The sequence below is a fragment of the Trachemys scripta genome, chromosome 9, assembly GCF_013100865.1.
Source record: "Trachemys scripta elegans isolate TJP31775 chromosome 9, CAS_Tse_1.0, whole genome shotgun sequence".
In the NCBI taxonomy this organism is placed as follows: domain Eukaryota; kingdom Metazoa; phylum Chordata; order Testudines; family Emydidae; genus Trachemys; species Trachemys scripta.
Window position 1 is genome coordinate 6,537,288 of NC_048306.1, and position 23,079 is coordinate 6,560,366.

The following is a 23,079-nucleotide window of genomic DNA, read 5'->3' on the forward strand; positions in this document are numbered from 1 at the left end:
TAGGATGTTGGTCACAGTAGGGAGGGAAGTGATTTTGCTTCTGGTTTCCTTGCAGAGCTAGTTAGCAAGCTGCCTGGGCAGGTAGACTTTCCTTTGGGCAGGAAAGGACTTCTCTGATCAATCTTACTGCTGTGCAGCCTCAAAACACCTGAAGTCTTGACAAATTCCCCCTTTTTTGTCTAGAAAAATCTTTTAAGGACGGGATAAGCCTGCCAAAAAATCAGCTGCAATAGCCCTAACCAGCAAAGTGCCTGCAGTTGATTTTTATCCTCAGCAGAGGAAAGTGTAGGCAGCTGCGGGAGGGGGATCTGCAGGAGCTGGGAAAGACGGGCTTTGGAACAGAGACTTTGTATCTACTGCCTTTGTAGGGCCTAATAGTCCAGTTGCTGGCAACAACTCCCTGCATCTAACTCTATAGGGGGCGCGGTCCTTCTGGCAAAGATACAGAATGGCTGCTGTGGGTCTGGAATATTGTTTGCTAAGAAATATATTCTTGGTTCGGGAGACTGTAAAATCCAAGGACAACGCTCCCGCTTACAACTCTGCAAAGAATCATCCAACTTCTGTTATCCCAACCGATACATACCCCCTATTTTCCAACAGAACATTTTGGCTATGAGGCCAGGGTTAGCCCCAACTGGTTTGGGGTTTTTTTTGTGTGTGTTTAACACAGTACTATTGGATCTTTAGCTGGGCGGCCACCATCTCTGGTCTGATACATCATTCAACGTGGTCAGCTAAACTTGATGTATGTGTAACCCACTGGTGCGTGTGTGTCGCAGGTTCCCCTCTGTGCTGATCCACAAAGGATATGAGTTGTTAGAGTCCTCAGCTATAGAGCATTATCTCAGACCATAGCAGCTCATTGCAGTCCCTGGTCTGTCACCTCAAGAGGGTGGTCATTGCATCAGGCACCTCTAGAGCTAAAAGTATGAGCTGCTGCAGCTTGAAGAAAAGAGCCAAGACTCTGGATTTGGGGACTGCACCAATTCATCGCCTCCCGGGATCGGCACAGAAGGGAGCCTATAGCACGCACTCATCAATGGGTTACATTTGCACCATAAGGGACATAACTCATAACCTGCTCCTGCAGCACAGGACTCTCTCACATAGCATAAGGAAACTACTTACGAGCTATCACTGGTATTTGGTTTCCTACTCCTTGTAGGGCAGACACTAGGGGATCTGACCCTGCTTCCAGTGAAGTCACTTTCAAAAGGGGGCAGGATCAGACCCTAGATGAGGAGATCATCGCACACTTTGGCCTCAGTTCTGCAGTTGGCAAGTTTTTGCCAACTTCTTCCTTTGCAGGAACAGGGCCTTAGTCAGATCTGTTAATAGACTGCAGTGACACGAACACATAGCAACAAATAGATTATACAGTAACAGGCACAGTGAACCTTGTCTCATCCGACAGACGGCACACCTAATATCTCCTCGTAGTGCGGTGCATTATCACCACTGGGTCTGAGCTAATTCCCAGGGTGGGATTTGAACTTATGACATTTTGGCTCCCAGCTGAGCCTCAGTGACAGTAAAAATATCAGTTGTATGTGTAGTTACTAACCCTGATAGTCTATTTAGTCACCCACAGGTTGCTTGTAATTGTAAAAAGCACCATGTTTATTTCACCAGGGGAACACAACACGGAAGTCAATGACGGTACCGAGCAATATCACCAAGTTGTGAACATCTTTCCTCATCCCACCTATAATGCCAGCCAAAACAAGTACCATAATGACATAGCACTGCTAAAGCTTGGGACCCCGCTGGAGTTCAACAGCTACGTCACCCCCATTTGCATCGCCAGCAAGGAATTCACCAACAGCCTCCTCAAACATGGAACTGGCACCGTGAGTGGCTGGGGGAGCCAGCTGTTCCGGGGAAGGGTGGCCACAGTCCTACAGGTTCTGAAAGTCCCATTCGTTGACCGTGCAACGTGCATGAGAAGCAGCACGTTTTCTATCTTACAGAATATGTTCTGTGCTGGTTACCATTCAGAGGCTAAAGATACCTGTGAAGGGGACAGCGGGGGCCCTCATACCACAGAAATAGAAGGTACCTGGTTTCTAACTGGAATAACCAGCTGGGGGGAAGAGTGTGCAAAGGACGGCAAATATGGTATCTACACCAGAGTATCAGAGTACGTCAGATGGATAAAAGATAGAACAAGAGGTTAATCAACATACAGCTAAACCTTTCTATTGCTTTTCTGTGGATTGCCTGATTAGGAGATGTTGGCAAGTGTAAAAAAAATGTCATTTGTTTGTCTTAAAATGTTGCATTTTAATAAACAATTTTAATAGAATAATTTTTTCTCTTTGAAGATAAATATTTACACAGGGAGTTGAGAGTACGTGTGGTTAAAAAGGAAAAAAATGCATTCATTGTAAATGGCCAAATTCTACCCTCATTCATGACCATTCCACTACCTTCGAAGTCACTGAGTGTCGCGTGTTTGTAGCAGAGGAGATTTATTAACGTGTAACTCTGGTTCTCATGATGTAAAATAACCTGAAAGCACAGACCTATTAAACTCACGTGAAAGTAGCTGCAGGATTTGTGATACTGAATTCTGCCGAGACTTGATTCAAGGTTATGAAAAGAAAATAGTTTGGCATCTATCACCATAACTTAAGTGTTATTATTATTATTCAGAGTTAATTAAAACTAGCGACCAGATCCTCTGCTAGTGTAAACTGATGTCACTCCATTAACTTCAATGGACCCATGCACATTTATTTATACCATGGGAAGAACTGGCCTGATATTTTTAAAGCTCATACCCATAAGTGATAGAACAAGGAGGATTGTAAGTATTTGAGAATAGATGTCATTCCAATGGGAAAGCAAGTAATCTGGACTTTGTATTCAATGGGATTTTAACCCTAAAAACATTTTAATTCACTAAGGCCCAGGTTCTCAGAGGTATTTAGGCACCTAACGCCTATTGAAAACAATGGGAGTTAGGTGCCTCTGAGGATCTGGGCTTTACTGCCCACTAGTAGGAGTCCTCTAGTTATTCCAGGGGGCAGTGGACTAGGTCTATATGGTCTGTTGCTGTTCCTATTAAAATGAATGATAGCTTTGCCTCTCGAATAAATCAGGCTCTTGCACAATACACTCCATCTATTCATGCAACATAAACACCTTTGTCCAGTCTTGTGTCATATCCCTTTGATCAAGGCACTTACATTATTAAGACATTATTGTGCTTTGGGCATCATTGGTTAATTCTAACTCTAAAAGCATTAATAGATAAACCTGACGATGGAATACCTAAAAGGGGTAAAAATATTGTCCTTTAAACTCTGAAATTTTGAAGCATCGTACGCTCAGCCATAAGAAGAGAAAGTGAACATTTGGGTAACAATTTACCAAGTTCCACTCACTTTTGTAGCCTCCAGATTCACCTCCTCATTGCTCTCAGAATATCCTTAGCTACTTAACTGGAAAAAGCAGACAAATGCTGCCGAGTCACTGGCTGTTAGAATAAAACAAAGCCTTGTGTTGAGCAAGTACTTGTCTAATAAAGTAATGCACATTCTAAGTATGGGATTCAATTTTTGCTGGAAGTATTAGTTGCTTATGGTTACAGGAACTAAATACAACTCTATCATTAGGGCTGAAATCTTTGGTGTGGCAGCACATTTCAGTTGTAGCAAAACCATCGCCTACAGAACTCGCACTGAGTTGAGATGTGGGGTGAATGCATCCAGAGGTTTTGCATCGTTTTCTTGGTAGTTGAGATATCTAAACTAATACTTGATTCAGCGAAAGGGCTCTACTGCACACTCAGAGAGGACAGGGCTTAAGTCGTAACAGTAGCAAAGCCATTCCATGGTGGGTGGTACATTGGTGGATGCAACCTGCTGCTCCTATCTGTGTGTTGCTTTGGGCTACAGGACCCACCAACCCACATGCTATTTGTACATCAACTGGCCACCTTCCTGACCTGCTCACCTCAGCTCCACGGTGTCCCTTCACAGCTCTCTTCTCCCTGGACAGCAGAAATGGCCGTAGCTTTCCTGGGTCCTGTAGAAGGCCTGAGTCCATCAAGGGTGCCCCCTTCCCATAGGAGGCAGAGAGAGATTTGCTTTAGGAACTGATGGAGCTAAACTAAACAGAGCCTTGACTGCCACCTTCTTGTCACTGACAGCAGCATGACACAACTATGCTGGAGCAGATGAAACAAATGAATACTTTATATGAGGTAACCATAGCTCCATGCTATGGCAGAAAGCAAAATATTTCCTCCAGCTATTCTTTAAATGCAGCTGCTGTATTTCTCTAAATTGAGCTAATTTTAGCCTCGTTTCTGAAAAGCACCAGTCACTGGAATTTTGGCCTGCTGTATCTATGAAATGCTGCAAACATCAGTGGCGTTATATGCAAATAAGTTACTAATAGACACTAAGTATCACGGGGTAGCCGTGTTCGTCTGTATCCACAAAAACAACAAGGAGTCCGGTGGCACCTTAAAGACTAACAGATTTATTTGGGCATAAGCTTTCGTGGGTAAAGTTGCATCTGAAGACGTGAGGTTTTTTACCCACGAAAGATTATGCCCAAATAAATCTGTTAGTCTTTAAGGTGCCACCAGACTCTTTGTTGTTTTAATAGACGCTAGTTTGGGCCAGATATGGGCCCCAATTCAGGGAATCACTAACCTCATGCTTAACTTAAACATGTGCTTAATTCCATTGAAGTCAATAGGAATCAAGTATATGCTCCAGTGTTTTCCTGAATCAGGGGTATCCATAATGCAGGCAAGGGCTATCCAAGCTTCTCCAAACAACTCTTCCAAAAATTCTTCCACTCTGAACTGCAATACCTTTACTATTCCAGTCCTAGGATCCTCTTGGCTAAGCTTCAGATGTGCCAAATTGTCTGGTAGTTTTGTGATACAGATCAATGCTCACTAAAGATTTCAAGATTAAGGACAAAAGATTTATATTTAGCATTATAGCACTGTCACTGAGACCTCTGTCCCTCTTATCACCAGTTTATCCGCCACTAAACCAATCAGTTCATGTATAATATCGATCTGTATTATTTTATGTCAAAATATGTATGAGGGCTTTATGGCTACTATGAAGAAAGGAAATACAGTCAACAAAATGAAAACTATTTTTGGAAAGTAAAAGTTCAGCACTCGTTAGACAGAATTAAGTGTTCTCATATGAATTTATTTAACAATGTTTACATTTTTTTAAATATAGATTTAACACATTTTTACAAGTACATATACAATATAGCTCATTTAAATTTGCAGACAGAGAAAACCCTCTGCTGGATAGTACCATATACATGAACACCCTCATTAAACCAGATACTTAAGGTAACGTAACATTTATTGTGCAAAGGTCCAAATGTGAAAAGTCTAAGATTGTACAGTCAGATTTGCAGAACTAATCAATCTCATAAATTAGTCAAAGCTTAGATTCAAGACTATAGAAGACAGAGAAAATTCAAACCATTTTAATATGCAATGTATGCTATGCTTGAGACATTGCTATTTAGACTTGTACCTCAAAAATGTGTACTTTTTACCACAAGAATTGTTACTACTATAAGTAGCCCCAATAGTAATTGAACAGAATCTTATTTTTACTCTTAACAAGTGCTCTGTGATCCTATTTAAAATAGGTAGAAATGCATTTGGATGATTTCAAATCTGTTCATTAAGAATGCCAGTAATTGGACAATATTGGGATCTCTAGTATTTGCCGTGATCCTTAATTCAAATGCAGCTGATCTACTGTACAAGTTTCATATTTTTGAGGCTGGATGAGTAATGTTATGTCAGAGACGTGCCAAACAGCATCAGTTCTGTGTACTACCATGCTATGAAATGGACCGTACAATTCCAATGACAGTCATACAGTATCTCAGCAATTCCTTTGTACAAAAACAGTCACTGGAAAATAAAAATGATGTTTTATACAACAACTTTACACTACAACTCAGAATTCCTGGTTCACAAATCAAATTCACATCAAAAGGGTCCCTCATTAATCCACAGTATAAAACATTTCAATCCAATGAGAGTGTGTAAATTCGATATTGCATGCATACCACTAACCCTGTTTTCAATGCAATCAGAATTATCTTTATACAGCTCGGTTTAAAAGTCAAACCACCTGTACATACGTATTACAAAAAGAAAACTAGACAGACAAAATAAATTATGAAACATTGTAATATTCTTTTTTTTTTTTTTCCAAAAATTCACAAGGTAAGTTCTCAATAAAGATGCTGACAAGTACAGTCTTAGAAGAAGAACATCTGTAGTGCAAATGTGGACATGTAACTTATAGTTATGGCACGTGTTCCAGAAGGACAACACATTACATGTAAACTTGCTAGATACAGGTGTTACCCCTGGAACTCTAAGTGATTCTTGACAACCCTGAGTTGTCAGTCCGTGGGCCTGATCCCCAGCCCATTGAAATCAACAGGAGTCTTTCTACTGACTACAATGGGCTTTGAATCAGCTATTTAGTGCAAAAGGAAATTCTTTAGCATTATTGCATCATCATCATATGACCCAGCCAGAAGATGATCTTACTGTACATTACATTCACACAGCTGCAATATATCTAAACCCATTCCATACGATGAATTCACTAGAAAAGGTGGCTTTTTTTATTTTTTTGGTTTACTAAAACTGAACTCTTTCATTTGCAATCGACCACAACAAATAAATAGGTAAAGCTTTCAACCTGTAAATTCAATTTCAGGCACCTAAATGAAGTGTCAGGACACTGTCGATTTACTTCTCTGATGAAACTTAATGGATGTCATGGAAAAACAGCAGGCAAAAATAAAATACTGTGCTTTCCACGGGGGGGGAGAGGGGAAAATGAAGTTGCAAAGAATGTCTTCCTTTATGACTATGACAAACTGTTTATGACTGTGACAAACTGCAGTCCCGGTCCGCGCAGATGAAGCTGTGAAATTCTGTGAATGTGATGAATAGTACAGGGTAATTCCAGCTACGTTGCTGTTTCTCTGTAACACCTAGTTCAAAGTCTCCAAAGGAGCATCAAAAATAGGATGCTACTAGTTCACCTTTAATTCAGGGGGAACTAAACTTTCTTGTGTTACACAGGGCAGCATCTATAAAGTAATGAAGAACGATAACATTAAAGCATCTTATTTGAAGAATACATTGGTTCCTGTAATAATGCAACAATGCCTCAGGACTGTGGTCTTCACTAAAAGCAAACTCCCACTAGCTTGAGTGGAAGTCGTGTCCAAGGAAGGACCACAGAATTTGACTTAATTCAGTAATCTACCCGTTGACTATCACAACCAGTTTGATAGTATCTTCTCTGCATTTATTTTGCTGTGACGCTCAAATGTTCTTTACATAATAACAAAAGATCTACTGCATGGAGCTGATGAGAATATCCACTTGTAAAAAAGTGGGGTCTGCTTTCTGTTTCAAAGGCAAAAAATCAACATGGGATTTAATAGACCCTGCATAAATAATTCTGCTTGCATAAATGACAAAGCTTGTGACTGAAGTCATTAAAGTGCGTACTAGTGCAAACTGTTTCATTATATTTGCAAAACGGCGAGATTTTCAATTGAATTATTTACAGTATACTTGCTAATGTGAGCAAACTTGCTCAGGTAAGCTTGCGAGAGGTCGACATTTAAACCAACGTACAGAACTCTCTCAAAGCAAGTAGGCTGCTGTCATTAATATTCCCCAGAGTGCCACACATGGGTCTAACCCAAGGCCATTGAAGTGAACAGAAAGACTCCCACTGACTCCAATAAGCACTGGACAAGCCAAGAATGCATACTGATAGGCCATGATGGGCCATTATGTGTTACTGATTTCAGTAGAACAAGAGGACAAATGAATGTCCAGAGCTTCACTGTCGTACGAGAGCACACTTTGTTGGATGCATCATGCACCCGGGGGAACTGAAGGGGTTAATTGGGGCAACATCACTAATCAAAATCATGAACACACTTGGTGTTGTTAAAATGCTATTTAAGCAAATGTAAAAGTAACTATAGGCTGGATCCTGCCAAAAGCTCTCAGGGACAGGCGTTGTGGAGCCTCATTAAAATAAACGGGGGTCCACTCATTGCAGCGTGAGATCGAACCGTGGAAAGAAGTCTCTTGACTTGCTGCTCTTTAGTATTTTTAGGGTCTAGTTTTTCGAGAGGACTCTGCCCGTTTTCTCATTTTGCTGGCACAGTGTTATGCCCACAAAAAATGGCACCATTAACGCACCATTGGTATACCTGGTCTAAAACATCTCATTGCCTGGTCTCTGGGTCCAAACAAGAGGTAATGAAAGTAAATGTCTAAGGCTTTGCCCACCGGGGGAATTTTTACCAGTTATAACACAACAGTTACACTGGTACAGGGCATCTAAATATGTTCATCAGGTTAAAGAGTGTGTGATTTCCACTATAACATACTCGATGCTCGGGCACCCAAGAAATTTCTCTCTTCATCTGTTATATCACATCCCCATGTCATTTGTTATTTCCTTTTTTATTCTATGATTATGCATTGATAATCAAACCTCTATAAATGCAATCTTATTGAGCATACATTAGTTTTGAGCTATCAAAAATTTTTCCTGTGTATTAGAGGAGGAGGAAGCACGCTTTAAAAGCACACAGGGTTGACCTAATTTTGCTTCCACTGCTGTCAATGGAAGAGTTACCACCAACTTCAATGGAAGCTGAGTTAGGCCTACATGGAAAACTATTGACAATCTCCCATCCTGTGTCTATTTTCTTCTTTGAATATCTACAAACACATCACGGGTGCAGCCATGCTTCCTTACTCATGGAGGGCCTGGTTCTGATCTCACCAACATCCGTGTAAATCAAGAGACCCCAGTAGAGCTACACTGGTGTGAGAACAGTGTATGTTAAAAGGAAATCAGGTCTGCAGCCTCTAGGGAGACAACTGGATATATTTATTTTCACACACAGGCCCTCAAACTAGCAAGAAGATCCTCACAGATAGACCCCCTACAGCAACATGCACCCCCTGTTCACTTCAATGGTGCTCCATACAGGCATCAGGATCTCCAACTATATGGAATTATTTCGGGGTCAGGGGTGGGATTTTTCAAAGCATCTAGAGGAGTTAGGAGCCCAGTTCCCATTGAGTTTCACTCACTTGGCACTTCTGAAAATCCTACCTCAGGGTCTTGCAACCATGTAGGTGTCCCTAAGCAACAGAAGAGCATGTGAATTTGATAGGAAAGACTTCTGTTACATACACTGGCATTTGGGATCAGATATAACTCTACCCTGTTTCCTGCTATTTAAAGGGACAGAACTTTAAAATCATATTACTATTTAAAAAAACAACCTTATTATTACATATAATTAAAATAGAGAATTTTCTTTATTTTCCCCTTTTTCTTATTTGGAAAGCCATGGGATGACATGCTGGGAGATGGATGCAAGATTCACAGGACTTACATGACCTTTGGCATATTAGCTACCGATGAGATTTTCAGAGAATATGTTATTTGATGGTCCATTGTGGAATAGTAGTTTGGATTCTCTACTGACCTTCCAGCACACATCGAAATGGTCTTCAGATCCTTAGTGAGGAACGTTTTTATGTGACCATGTAATATCTGATAGCTAGAACAAGGCACCTTAACCCAACAGCACATGTTTAAGTCTAAGGGGAAGCTAGTGCTTGAATGCTGGTATTTTATGGACATGTCTGTCTAGAAACCTCTTTCACTGTGAGAGCTGCACATTAACCCCGGCACTACAGAGTGATTTGCTGCCCTTTAATGCAGAAATCCACAGACGACTTGCAAATCCCGCCATGAATTTCCAATATGGTAGAATGTACCCCTTAGGAATTAAAGTGACTTCCCAAAAGCAGGCACGGGCTTGCTTCAGAAATTACAGTGAGTTACAGAGCTGTACCAAACTCTAGTTCACAAGAGTGAAGGATTAGTCTTCCGAATGGCCCCCCAGGCTAGTAACTGATTTTCCCAAATCTTCTATTTTATATCTGGGTAAGGCTTGTAAGGTACTTAATAAATCTTTCTCCATCTTTGTCTGGGCTCTAGAAAGACTGGGCTTGAAATATCTGCTTTACCTTGTACTATAGACAGGTTACAAGTCTGGCATTTTGGACTCGATGGCCTCCTGAGGTCCCTTCCAACCCGGATATTCTATGATTGTTATGTAAAGGAATGAAAAGAACCTGGTGACCACTGGATTAGTCTGGTTACTGCAAGCTCCCTTTTGAGTATAGTCTCTCTCTCTTTGCTGGGTCTGGCATATTTAAAGTGAATGCCATAACCAGTACTGGTCCACAGCACGGTGGGTTATTCGCCAAATACAGTATTAGTTGGTTTGTACTTGGAAAGAAATGTCCCATAACTTCATTAGCCTATAAAGTGCTTTGAAGAAAAAAAAATCCCCTTTCTTCCAATGGGCACTGTGCATTCGTTGGGATCCTTGTGGTCATGACACCTTCAAGATCCAGATTCCTTAATGGAGGACAGCACCATCTGCCCAGGAGTTGGAAAGTTACGACAAAGCAGGAGCTCAAGGGAAATAGGCATGACCCACACAACAAAGAACCCATACACAGAGGGCAGTCTCTTAGGAGAAACCTCTCCCCACTCCCTGAGTGAGTGATACAAATGTAAGTACTTTCGTTTTGCTTATTTTGCAGTGGGATCCATGTTTAAATAACCAGCCTGAGGCCCTTTATGAAAGAGCCTCACTTTGCATTGGTCCTCTAAATAAATAACTAGGCCCAGAGAGAACTTGGAAAGGTTCTGGCCGGATTTCTTATTTTGAGATGGTGTTTTAGTTTGCTTGACTTTTAATCTCCGATTGAATCCGAGGCGAGGCTGCCAGGGTGAATCTTGATGTTGAAGTCTGGGAGGAGCTTTGGGATAGCGCTCAGAAGATCCCTAAGATGGAATTTTAAGGCATAAAACCTTGCTTTTCTCATTCAGTTTTGAGTGTTCCTGAGCATGATTTTGCACTGAAATTGTAACGTCTCAGAATCTCCCATGGTTTGATCATGAAACTCTGGGCGACACAGTTAAGTCAGCTTAACTACTCTGCTCATGGCTGGGCAACATTTCAAGCCCTGTGTGATGTAATTAAACCGACGTCAGCCCTGATGTAGACACCACTAGGCCAAAGGGAGAATTCTTCCATCGCCCTAGCTACCGCGCCCTTGCAGACCCCTAAAAATTTTCAAATGGAGGTTAGGACCCCTTTGGAAATCTTAGACATAGTCTGCGGATGCAGGGCCTGTGCAGTGATACCACTGAGGCGTTATTAGTGTAGACATCCCCTCTGTGGTTTCAACTGTAAAGAAAGTAGAGAAATATGGATATTTCTCTCTCAGGTTCTGATAAAATCTGTTCGAAAGCTTTCACATTTTAAATTTTCTATGAAAAACAGTAAAAAAAAAAAATTGGATAAATGCGTGTGAAAATTTTTCCTTTTTTTTTAAAGCAGTTCTGCTTATAACCCTCAGTCACACACTTCCAACTCTGCAGCATGGTAAGACGACGTTATACCTGGGTAGTAAGACAAAATGTGCAGGAATGCCAAGTGGTTGTAAAGGTGTTTTCTTGTATCATCTGTCTCCCCTCTAGGTCTGGATTTATACCAAGAATGATCATGGGGGAAAATACATTTTAGAATCTATGAGTCTTTCACAGAAACCCAGTCTATCATCAATAAACGTTAACCAGTAAGCCAGCAGTCAGCTATGAGTAAAGTGGTGAGGCCTATCAAAGCTGTATCCGGGCTGGTCCAAAGTCCAGTAAAGTAAATGGAAAGACGCCCTTCACAGGATTTTGGATCAGGCATGAATATCTTTTTAGAGAGAGACATGATTTTGCTTAGGTGATATTATATTCACCCAGGGGACCAAACTTGCAGCAATGTGCAGACAAAACAGCCATGGAAATCCCTCAGTGGCTGTACTCCATCTCTTTGCCCATCAGACAGTACCAAGTGCTCTTGCATGATCTACTTTTTTAAATATTTGGCATTATTTTACCAGTGCCTTCGTCTTAAAAATCACAACAAATTCTTAAAATGTCAACAAAATAGAGCATCAGCTTCATGTACTACTTTTGTAAGCTTTGGGGAGGAACTGCTCTCATATGATTAATTGCTTTTTTCTGTTGAGTTTTACATAGCCAAATTTGATACACAAAATAAAATGCAAGCCATGGTTTATAAAAATCTGATTCCAGTTCTGAAAATATTTCATATATGTTTATCGGATGATACCTGCGACTTTGGCAGTCCGAAACCTACAGTCGCCGATTACTATCTGCAAACTGTTGACAGGAATCCAGCCTTCTTTTCTTCTGTTCAGGTTTTTCACCAACCTTTGAATGATAAATGTATTAGTGGAAAACATGGACAGCTTTATATCAGCAAGGGACCTATTACACACAATGTTCATTATTCATTTTGAAAAGTTACAGAACATAGACAATACATTCAAATCAGTGGCCTTGATTCGCCAAAGCAAGTCAATGGGACTTAAGCATGTGCTTAAAGTACTTTGCTGAATCAGGATCTAGGTGTCTGAAGTAAAGCACCCACCATCAGTTTCCCCGAGCCAATGGCTCATTGGGCTGACATGCTTAAGGCACATCGGTTTCGTAGCCAACCATACATATGGGAGTGATGTGATCGGCATCACGTCCGACTGGCTTTGCAAGCCACTGCTTTAAATAAAGCCAAAAGATGACGCTCTCGCTGCTCATTGGTTAACGCTTGCAAAGCAATTTGAAGAAGAAAAACGCCTTGTAATTGCTAAGTGCTATTATTAATTGCCCCAGAGGAACAAGACCCAGAGCTGAGCTGCAGAGGACAGGGAGAGGACAAAGGCAAAGAGCAGTCCTTCAAACCAAGGCTTCAAACAGAAACGTCAGGTGTTTAAAAAGGTCTTTCTCGCAACGTGTTTGATTTGAACGTGATTCATTCAAGCTGGGAAGGGAAGGGAAACCCAATCACAGTTTCCAGGTCAAGAAGAATGGAATACACCGTTTGTAAGGAGGCTCAGGGTCTGGCTATCCTGCAGTCAGTGGGTGTGGCTGCAGCTCAGGTAGACATAGCCGAGCTTGCTCCAATCTAGCTAGATCAGATATCAGTGCAGCAAGGCCGCGACAGCATGGACTTCAACGCACACTGTATGAGTCCCCCTACCCCACAGAACTCTGGGTAATTACTCATGTGGCTTCACTAATCTAAACGTCTAGTCAAGCTGCAATAGCTCCCCACGATTGCAGTTTAGACCTGTGCTAATTCTGTAGCTTTCCAGTAGAGTACACACACTAACAAAGGTACAGCAGATATATTCGGAGTTAAATTGGATTGAGCATAGTTACCTTGTAGGTTCCTGGAGGTAAGGTAAAAGAAATCTAAAATACTTACCATTGCCCTTCCCCGTCCTCCTGCAGAAGTTGAATTACATCCCCGTTTTTAACCAGCAGGTCCTCTGAGCCTCTTTTCTTGCAGTCTGCTAGGGCTTTATATTTTCCTGGAGACTAACATTAAAAAAAAAATTACTTCACAAGAACTCTGTTCCACAACACGGTGTAATTAATTTTTGAACAGTCTTTATTCCTGGCTGCTGTGGGGAAAGTGGTACCCTTCTTGGCTGATGTATAATAATAAGCAATCATGCAACAATGTTAGAGATAAGTATTCACATGCAACCTGCTTTCTTAACACTTCTATAAACACATTTTTATCTACAAAAGACAATTACTGTAATATATGCAGCAACTGATAACATGCTATTAAAATCAAATTAAGTGGTGCTGAGAACTACTTTTCTTCTTCTTCCTGAATCCAGATAGAAGCTAGAAGAAAAATGATGCTTTTCTCGTCTGGTACTGTTGTGACTTCCATGTCTTATTTTTTTCTATACATCAAGTGAACATTTATGGCACTAGTGCTGCAAGTTGTAGAGAGCGCTCGAATGTGCTTTAGATATTGATGCAGGTAGCGGTCCTGATCTCAGGCGGTGCTCTGTTCCCCTTGGCTAGCACTCACACAATAACAACAAATAATAATAGGGAAAAAATTACTGAGGTCAGATTGAATCCTCCCACCCCAGTGCTGCTTGGAAAAAAAAAATCCCTCAAAATTGTTTGAAACTGGGGACCAGTAGAGGAGACAAGCAGGGACATGTTTACACCCTAGGCGCTTTCATGCTTCTGCTGGTATGCCAACAGGACCAAGAGCTTTCTTATTTTTCATGTTGTCCAATGCTTCCTCAACTACTTCTTCAAGGACTGGTGCCATCAGATCCTGGTTTGGTTTTATCACCAGGATGGTTCTCTCGGATTCTCTTCATTCAGAAGCCTTTCAAAGTAATTTCTCTGCCTTTCCTTAATTTGGTCTCGTTGATTAACATATTTCCACGTTCATCTCTAGTGACTTGATCTCACCAATATCTTTACTTCTCTTATTGCCAGTCTGTATATTTCTCTCTCACCGGCTTTGTTTCAAGATGGGCCTATCAGCCTTCCACAGCTTTAGCCACAGTGGCTGCCAGCTCTGTCTTCATTTCATACTCTTGAAAATCCTGCTGTTGGAGCGTTGCTTGACATTGTTTAACCACTTTTTTCTCCTTGATGCCCTCTCAAACTTTCTCATTCCACCACCAGATCTAACTAGAGAAAATGACTCTTGCTTTTGCACATTCTTGAGTTTTGCTTGCAATATGATTTGGCCATTGAGTCATATTTTCTCTTAGCCCTTCTAAAGAGATCTTTTCCAACACTTTCATTTTAAACTCCTTGCTAACTTCGTTAAGCTTCCACCTCTGGTTTGCTGTATTGCTTCGGACTATTTTCTTCTCGTGTCTGATACGTTTCCAGAGTCAAGAACCAGCAAGTCTATGCTGAGCTGCAATGTTTTCCCTTAAGATGACCTGACAGGTTTTTGATGTTCTTCAGCTCAGCTTGGCTTATCAGGAAGTAACCTGCACCCTCAGCCTTTCACTCTTATAGATAATCAAATGTTCTTCCTTCTTAGTGAAAAGTGCATTCATGACTCAGACCAAATCACATGTCTGGGTGCACTGTAAGCTAGTTTCCCCTTCCTTGTTCTTACGGCCAAATCCATGGCTGCTCTGGTACATTTAGAAGCATTTACTGTCTCTCCCCAGTGACCATTAAAGTCAGCTCCAATTATGACTTTTCATTCTTTATCACTTTCTGCACAACCGTGTCCATTTTCCCCAGAAATCCTTTGTCTTGTTTGCCACATCCCACTTAGGGTTCATATGCACATGTAACATTTAGGGGGGCATTTTCAAGAGCTAGCTTAACCAAAATGTATTCAATATACAGAGACAAGGTGGGTGAGGTAATGTCTTTTATTAGACCAACTTCTGTTGGTGAGAGAGACAAGCTTTCAAGCTACACAGAACTCTTCTTCAGGTCACCAACAGATAAAAGATATGACCTCGCCCACCTTGTGTCTCTAATATCCTGGGCCCACCCCGGCTACAACACTGCATACACCAATACACAAAAGGCATAAGCAAATACAGATTTTAACAAAAAGAGAAGTCTTACAGTGGATATCCTCAGACACACTATTTAGTGCCTTTGAAATAAACCATTTTTATATGCATCACTAACCAACTGGCTCCCATCTTCTTCTTCTGTGTCTGAGCAATTAGAAAGGTAATTGCTGGACCAGTCCTCAAGCCCTTCACAGATTTCCACAGAGTGTGACATTTTAGACCAACCTGCAAGAAAATATTTTACTTAGTGCCTTAGTTTAAATAACTGATATATTTTTCAGCTGTTGGTTTGGAATATAACACACTGCAGTGTAATATTATGCACACAGAAAGATCTTGCAAACTTGTACATACTTTGGTTTGGCTTGTTTTGTGGTGATGAGCTGATACTATCCAACATTACAGGACTGGTGCGTTCAGAATCATTTTCTTCTGAGCTTATGGAGGCTCTATGCTGCTTTCTGAAACGTATAAAAGAAATATGTCATTGTTTTAATTTTCAGATATTGGTGAATTCTGTTCAGTTTGGCAAGCCAAGGATCTAAGCAGGTACTTCAAGGTGCTTTTGAATACATCAATGACTATAGTGGCATATAATCTCGATGTCTGTATTGGTTCGGCGGAGGGACGGGACAGACACTGCTAAAGCAATTGCTTCTCCAGGCGCAAGCACCATATTAGTTGTAGATTTCTTCTGACTACACCCTACTGCTGAGATTATAGGAAATGTCCTTAGGCATGCAAAACTCAGAGCTGTTGTTTCTATGGGAGTTCTGTGCACCAATTAATATGGACTTCCTGTGGAGGTTTTAAACAGAGGGTGAGATTCTATGCTGTGCCTCTAAGAAGCACAGCACAGAATTCACAGCTCAGGGGAGGGGGTTGGCTTTAAGCCACTCTGGGTCCTTTCTAAGCTATGGCAGTTTCTTCAGCACTGCCCAGCACCACCACAGCACTGCATGCTGTAGCTTCATCCCCAACATGCCCCTCCTGCCGCCAGCTGTGTTCCTATGCCAGGGCGTGCAAGGAGCTCCCTCCCGAGGCAGTCTTACAGCTCTTTTCCACAGTGCTGCACGAGTGGAATCCTCTCCGGCTGGATATGGGGCTCTTAAGGCCCCTCTCCACTTTTCCAGCCCTTCTACATGGCATAAGGGGACCAGAGTGGGGGCGTAGAGCTCACCCAGAGAGTGCCCCAAAGGCTCTGGATTTGCAGATGTATGTTAAATCGTGAACATAGATAATTATTTTTGTTTTTCAAATCTGTCGAGCTCATCTGACTTACCCATCACCCAGCTGCGGGGAAAGTTGGATCTGGTCTGTAAACACACCGGATGGTTTCTTCTCAACTGTGAGTAGGTTGCAAATATTGTGTTAGTTAACGTGGTTTGTTAAATCACTCAGAGCCGTCACCCACTCCAAACAGACAAAGCGTGACTTCAAACATCAGCCTTTTTTGCACAAATCAGTTTTTTTAAGGCAAAGTAGAACCTCATTAATTTGCACGAATAACTGCAGATTAGTTGGATTACCAACTTTTGCAAATTGGGGAGTTAGTCTTTGATTCAGCATGGTCTGTTAGTAGGCATCCCAACTGTAAGCATGCAAGTAAGTCCATTAAAGTCAAGGGGTTACTCATGTACCTAAAATAAGGCAGGTGCTGACGTACCTTGCTGAATAAGGGCCTAAGAGAACAAATATGAAATTTAAAAATATCAAGATGCTGACCTCAAAAAAGGATAATGCTGATTTATTTTCGACAAGGGTAATTTGCCTTTACTTACAATAATACTGCCTGTTATGCTCCTATATGCACTATAATATTGTTCTTAAAAGTAATGAAGTATCAGTAATAGGAGGCGTCAGCTATTTGATCTTTTGTGAAAAGTGGAGTGACGCTGCTATTTCTCTTGGGTTTGCAGATTAGCAATGTGAGCATCAGAAAGGTTCTGCTGTAGTGAACACCAGCAGGAAATGGTTCAAACGTACCTTTTATAAGCTCCTGCTGCTTGAACAAAATTTTTCTCATTTCACTTAACCACGCCATCTTCACATCTACTGTTGGGGCCTGAAAGAGGAGAACGATTTGAAATTCGGTGGCTTTTATGAATCCCCCGTTATCAAATTGAGTTGAGCCTCAGTTATCTAAACTGTAATTATCCAAAAATCCCTATTATCCAGAGCAAGGTTATAGTCTCTGATGACTATTCATTATATTGAAAATGTTCCTGACTCTCCAAAATTATTTAAAGTTCTCCATCACATTCAGATAGCATTGTACTGTAAATGGAAATCATGTAGAGCTCATCACAACACAAGGGGTGCAGTCAAAAGTACATGGGCATGTCCCATTGACGCTTTTTCTAAAACACCCAAAGGCAAAACCTGCCTATGAATAATCAGCTCCCACATTTCAATGTGAAAAATGGAGCTGGTTCAGAATCCTAAGGCAACACCACACACATTCAAAATACCAAGCTTCAGTGCTTTTACAACTGGATTTTCAAGTAAATATAAAGCCAACCAAACATTTTCTTTCAACATTTTTGTTTAAAAAATGGCCAGAAAAAAACCCAAAATATCTAGGAAGAGATGTGGTCAGGCCAGGGGCGCTTGTTTTATAGATGAGCTGTAAGCTTCTGAAAATAGCAATTTCTGGTGCAATCAACGCCACAGCGTAACACCTAACATGGAAAGCAGTTCTGTTACCTAACAGCAATGGTGCATTTCTCATGCATTTATTAAATAATGTAGCCGTTCCATGACCTTGTTCATAAAAGCTACTGAATAGATTAACTAATGTCCAACGCTGGATTTGAACAGGAATGAAAGGCTCTATTTCCAGTTAGCAATCCAGTCCTCTTCTTAGAGTACTTTAATAATTATGGATTTGCTGCCTGTGATCAGACGCAACAACCTGCATATGTTGTCTCCACTACTCGACTTACACACCCAGAGATATACAGCCAGAAATATAGGTTAAAATCCTATGAAAACATTGGGAGTTTTGCCATTGACTTCAATGGAGCCAGGATTTCACCCAGAGAGTTAATAAAATTCTCTTAAAATACAGATCAAAAGTTTGGAAGAAAGATGTGTCACATCCTGCAGTGACATTTCAGTGCGACCTTGTGTTTTGGAAGGGGTATCGATTAAAGGTGGCTGGGAAACACACGCCCTGGGAAGCTTAGCTCCAAGGCAGCCTGTCTGGCAAGACGTGAAGGAGCTTGGGAACCAGGGCTGCAAGCCGGTTCAAGACCAACACTAGTATCAATGTTTATTCATTTAAGTTACAGTTTCCACAGTATTCCTTTAGCACAGGAGGATTTTCTTACCATTATACTATGCAGTTTATGTTCTTAATCTTAAGCATGGCCCACTGCAGATGCCACTAAACAAAGGCAGCCTAAGAACCTATTCTATTACTCTACTGGACTATTATCGGTCTAATAGAGCAGCGAGGGAGCTGAACAGAAACGGTCAACACATATTTGCCAGCCAGAGTTCCCAGTTCACAAAGAGACAGGCAATTCTTAGATGAATATCCACCATTTTAAACAGCACTATGAGGATATAAAAATAAAACATGGCATTTTAAAAACCACACACCTGAACAACGTACACCTCTTCTCGTCCACTGTACCAGATCTCAAATTTTCGATGATCCCCCTTCACATTTTCAGTGATTCCAACTGCATTCATCTGTTTTAAAAGAATCACGTCCTTTTAGTCTAATCTGAAAACCGAATGTCTTTCAGACCTCTACCATGAATTCACACATTGTGTTCATCTTAAACAGTCCCCTAGTTCCCCCACTCCGCCCCAAATTAACAAAGTTCACCAAAAATGTTTATTTTCAGCAGTGACTGAAAGTGGTTATCTACAGTTGTTCACACTGAGCGTTTTGCTTTGACTGTCTGTAACATCTATAGAAGGTTTCTTGGAGCTACCAATGCCCCTCTGGGGACTTTCCAGAACATTCATGGGTCAGTGGGAGTGATTTAGAAGAGAGATCATAGGCCTGAGTCTCAGGATTTTGCCACAGTTTGTGCATCAACTTCCCACTGAGGAGAAGATTTAAAAAATAACCCCAACCCTCTCCTCATTTCAGACACAGCATCCAAGTTTCAGCGCAGTTCTGCTTTTCACCCATGTCTACCATTAAAGGTCAACATTTCGGGAGGGGGGGGGGGAGAGGGGAGATGTACATCTTGAGCTACCTTGGGCAGCAGGCTTCAAAATCTCCACCTGGGAGAGCTCAGCAACTCTGGAAATCAGGCCGAAAGCTGGGCACCCAAAACCAAAACCACTTTTGGTAATTTGGCTGGAAGTGACCAAGGCACAAAGAGATCATGTGGCTTGTACAAAGACAAACAGAGCCAGTGTCTCAACTAGGATTAAAACCCGAAAGAGGTCTAGCCGCCAAGGAAAACTTTGCCCTAATTCTTAAACACACCACTAGATTCCTGCCTCACCAGCAACGGATACTAAGCAATATTTTAATACCGGGCTTATTCCTCTCCAGGGCATTAACATGCTTCTTGATCGCTTTTACAGCACAAGGAGCTAGGAATTGACAGCTAATAATTAGATGGTCCAAAAAGGGCAAACATTATTGCAATGCAGTGTTTCAAACCAGCTCTAGTAATGATGTATTTTGTTGCATACGTCACACATACACACACAGAGCTTTCTGTCTGAATGAAAGAGACAGTATACAAATTAGGCCACCTGGGTAAACCTTCTGTTCTATCTGTTTTTAAAATGTTGGCACCATTATCCGTAACTAGGAAAGATGTCCTCAAGGAAACAGGAAGTTGCTAATTAGCTTCCTTCGTTTCTGCAGGCAATTTCCAAACACTTTTGGGTATAAATACCCAGAGTTTGCTGCAAACTTCTGAGAAAGCATTTACCCCTGAATGCAGAAAAGGAATATCAGTGAACACGTCTTAGCTAATGTCTCTTTTCTGGGTCTATTCCACTGGCTCGGTGGCAAACTGGACTTGCAAATTGATATTTTGCAAAATTCTGCATGCCTGCACTGAAGAACAGGGTCAAGTTTTCAAAGGTGCCTCAACCCAGCCTCCATTTGCTCCCCTACAACTGTGTGTATATAAAAATACCCGTGTTCAAGAACCGTGCCCACTAAAACCTGCTACACAGAAGTACTCTCAGTGCACACAAAGATAAATAGAAACCCATACAGTGCCAGAATGCTGCAAAAAGCCAGATCTAGCTCCATTTTTTTATAATTAAATACTACAAGAGCTGAGAAATTTCCCCCCCAAATGATTCAATTTCTATTATTTGTGCATATTTTGGCTTAGGGATTTGCAAGGTTGTTTTTTTAATTTTTTTCTCTTTTTTTTTTAAACAAATGTTCTCAGTGTTACCCAAATATCATTCAGATACCACAAGTCTAGAAGATTATATACTACTGGAATCAGGAATAAAGTAGCCGAGAGTAAGTTACTGTAATAGTCTTAAACCAACTCTTCTCAGAAAAGTACTTAAAATATTATCCCAAGTCTTACAGATATACAGCTCTCAAATGAAGTTATTCTGATAGATTTCTCAGTTCCACAGCTTCCACTAAATAGATTTCCTAAACTAGACCTCTCTGAAAAACATTCTTCCTGAGCAAAAAAATGATTCGATACGATCACTAATCAAACAAATCCAGGGCTCCAGAAACACATTTCTGCCCCTCATGCCACCAATACGGAAAAGAAAATAATTCTTTTATCACAAATCACTCGGCTCTGCAGCACAACAGCTGGAAAGTGAAGCAGACCCAGACAAATGTTAAGACTGGCTGAACCCTGGATTTTCTCTTCTGAACAAAGATTCCCCATGCAGCCACTCTGGAATCTATAAAAGCACTTAGGAACTTTTCCTACAAGGAAAGAGAAGCTCTCAAGAAACAAAAAGATGATGTTTGGAAAAACAAACAAATATTGAAATAAATGGCCCGGTATTTATTGGTCTCCCATTGCACTTGCTAATGTGCCGATGAGCTGAACAGATTTGAGAGAGCATAACATATTTAAAGAGATTCTGAAGTCAGTGGGAGTTCCTTAGAGGTTCCATCCAAGTCAGTGGGAGTTCCTTAGAGGCTCATCCTCTAAATACAGATTTGTTTGGCTCTAAAACACACACACACACATTATTATTATTATTAGTCACTAGAGGCTGGGCACTGTGCTGGCCCAGAGGAGAACATGGCCCCTGCCTGGAGGAGCTTACCACATGGAATGCACTGGGAGGCCCGTGGAAAGGGTCCATCTTAACGGGGTGGGCGCTTTTCAGTATAATGGGAGAGCGATAGCATTTGCACTGATAATGGTTAGCACTTGTGGGCATCGTGGAAGCTGGCGCACAATGGCCCCTAAGAAAGGCAGGAAACAGGAGAATGATAGATTGGGGTTTCTCTGACCTTTGCTGACAGCAGGGTCTGCAGGTGCCTTGGGATAGCTGTTTACACCCCTTGAGTTCTGTTCTATGCTATTTCTTATTGAAACTTACCTTTTTAGTAGCAACTAATCCTTGCCAAAGGAGGGAGGGTAGCGAGAGAGGAAGAGGGGTCATCTACTTACCGACCCAACTACACAGACAACTGGGAAGTCAGGTGATTAGCAGCCGTTGCTCAGACATTTCCAGGAATCAGAGGGTGCAAGAACAGGGTGCCTTGCTCTGGCCTAAGAACGGGTTCCAGAGATGGCCTGGCCTTGCTGTCTTTTTGCCTCAGCAGGGACTGGTCTTACCAGGAGGCCTCAAAGCCTTGGCAGTGATTGAGAAGTTTGAGATGATGCCTCATTATCCCCATTGGCTTTCAGACCGAGCTTTAATTCAGCAGAATCACATGGCTGGACTACAATTTCCCTGATCCTTAAGGGAAGGAGCAGACTCGTGTTTCCCAAAAGCACATCCCTGTCCCTCATGCATGGCTTGCCCAGGACATGATTTCACTGACAAGTGTCATCTGATCTTTGAAATGAAAGATTTGTCTGTGATTCTAATTTGGGGTGTTGCCCATTGTGTGCTTGGAGAACAAGGGACGTTGTGGCTTAATCAGAAAAGATTCTTTCATTAGGCTGGCAGTAATGGTATGCACATCATGACTATTAATAGCTGAGAACTATTGTCTAGATAAATAATACTTTCCCAATTCTGAAAGCTGCCTGTTTATTACATAAATGCAATTTCCCGTCGGTACTAGGTTTTCCTTACTTTCAAAAAATGCTTAAAACTGTATGAAGAGGTTTTATCATATCCATCTCCATGCTCCTCTCTCTTCTTACAAAACACCAGGGCTTTGTCATACAGGAAGAGGTGCCTCTGCATTGGTTTGAACCTGGCAAGATCCTTCATTTTTGTAGGGCCTTTCCGGTGTCCTGCCCAAACACTGAACGATCCTTGCATCAATACTTTTCCAAGTTCACTCAAGTCCCCCTGGTAATAACACAGCAAATAAATAATCACCAGTTAAAAATTTAAAATATGCACTGTAACAGGGTGGTCTGTCCCCTTTAAGG

General features: G+C 41.4%; 2 protein-coding genes across 3 annotated transcripts in view; one reads left to right on the forward strand and one right to left on the reverse strand.

Annotated features, from left to right (window-relative positions):
- The window catches only part of F9 (coagulation factor IX), a 28,142-nt gene extending 25,592 nt beyond the window's left edge, over positions 1-2,550 (forward strand). The window contains exon 8 of the mRNA XM_034781571.1: positions 1,636-2,550. Within this exon, the coding sequence (XP_034637462.1) occupies positions 1,636-2,180 (545 nt within the window). The 3' untranslated portion in view covers positions 2,181-2,550. The remainder of the gene's footprint in view (positions 1-1,635) is intronic.
- Positions 2,551-5,178: 2,628 nt separating this feature from the next.
- The window catches only part of LOC117882838 (proto-oncogene DBL-like), a 91,335-nt gene continuing 73,434 nt past the window's right edge, over positions 5,179-23,079 (reverse strand). For both annotated transcript variants that reach the window (XM_034781675.1, XM_034781676.1), the window contains 9 exons: positions 22,775-22,996; positions 19,154-19,246; positions 17,534-17,612; positions 16,830-16,893; positions 15,902-16,008; positions 15,663-15,772; positions 13,441-13,553; positions 12,286-12,386; positions 5,179-7,122 (listed from right to left, as the gene is read on the reverse strand). In XM_034781675.1, the coding sequence (XP_034637566.1) occupies positions 7,082-7,122; positions 12,286-12,386; positions 13,441-13,553; positions 15,663-15,772; positions 15,902-16,008; positions 16,830-16,893; positions 17,534-17,612; positions 19,154-19,246; positions 22,775-22,996 (930 nt within the window). In that variant the 3' untranslated portion in view covers positions 5,179-7,081. The remainder of the gene's footprint in view (positions 7,123-12,285; positions 12,387-13,440; positions 13,554-15,662; positions 15,773-15,901; positions 16,009-16,829; positions 16,894-17,533; positions 17,613-19,153; positions 19,247-22,774; positions 22,997-23,079) is intronic.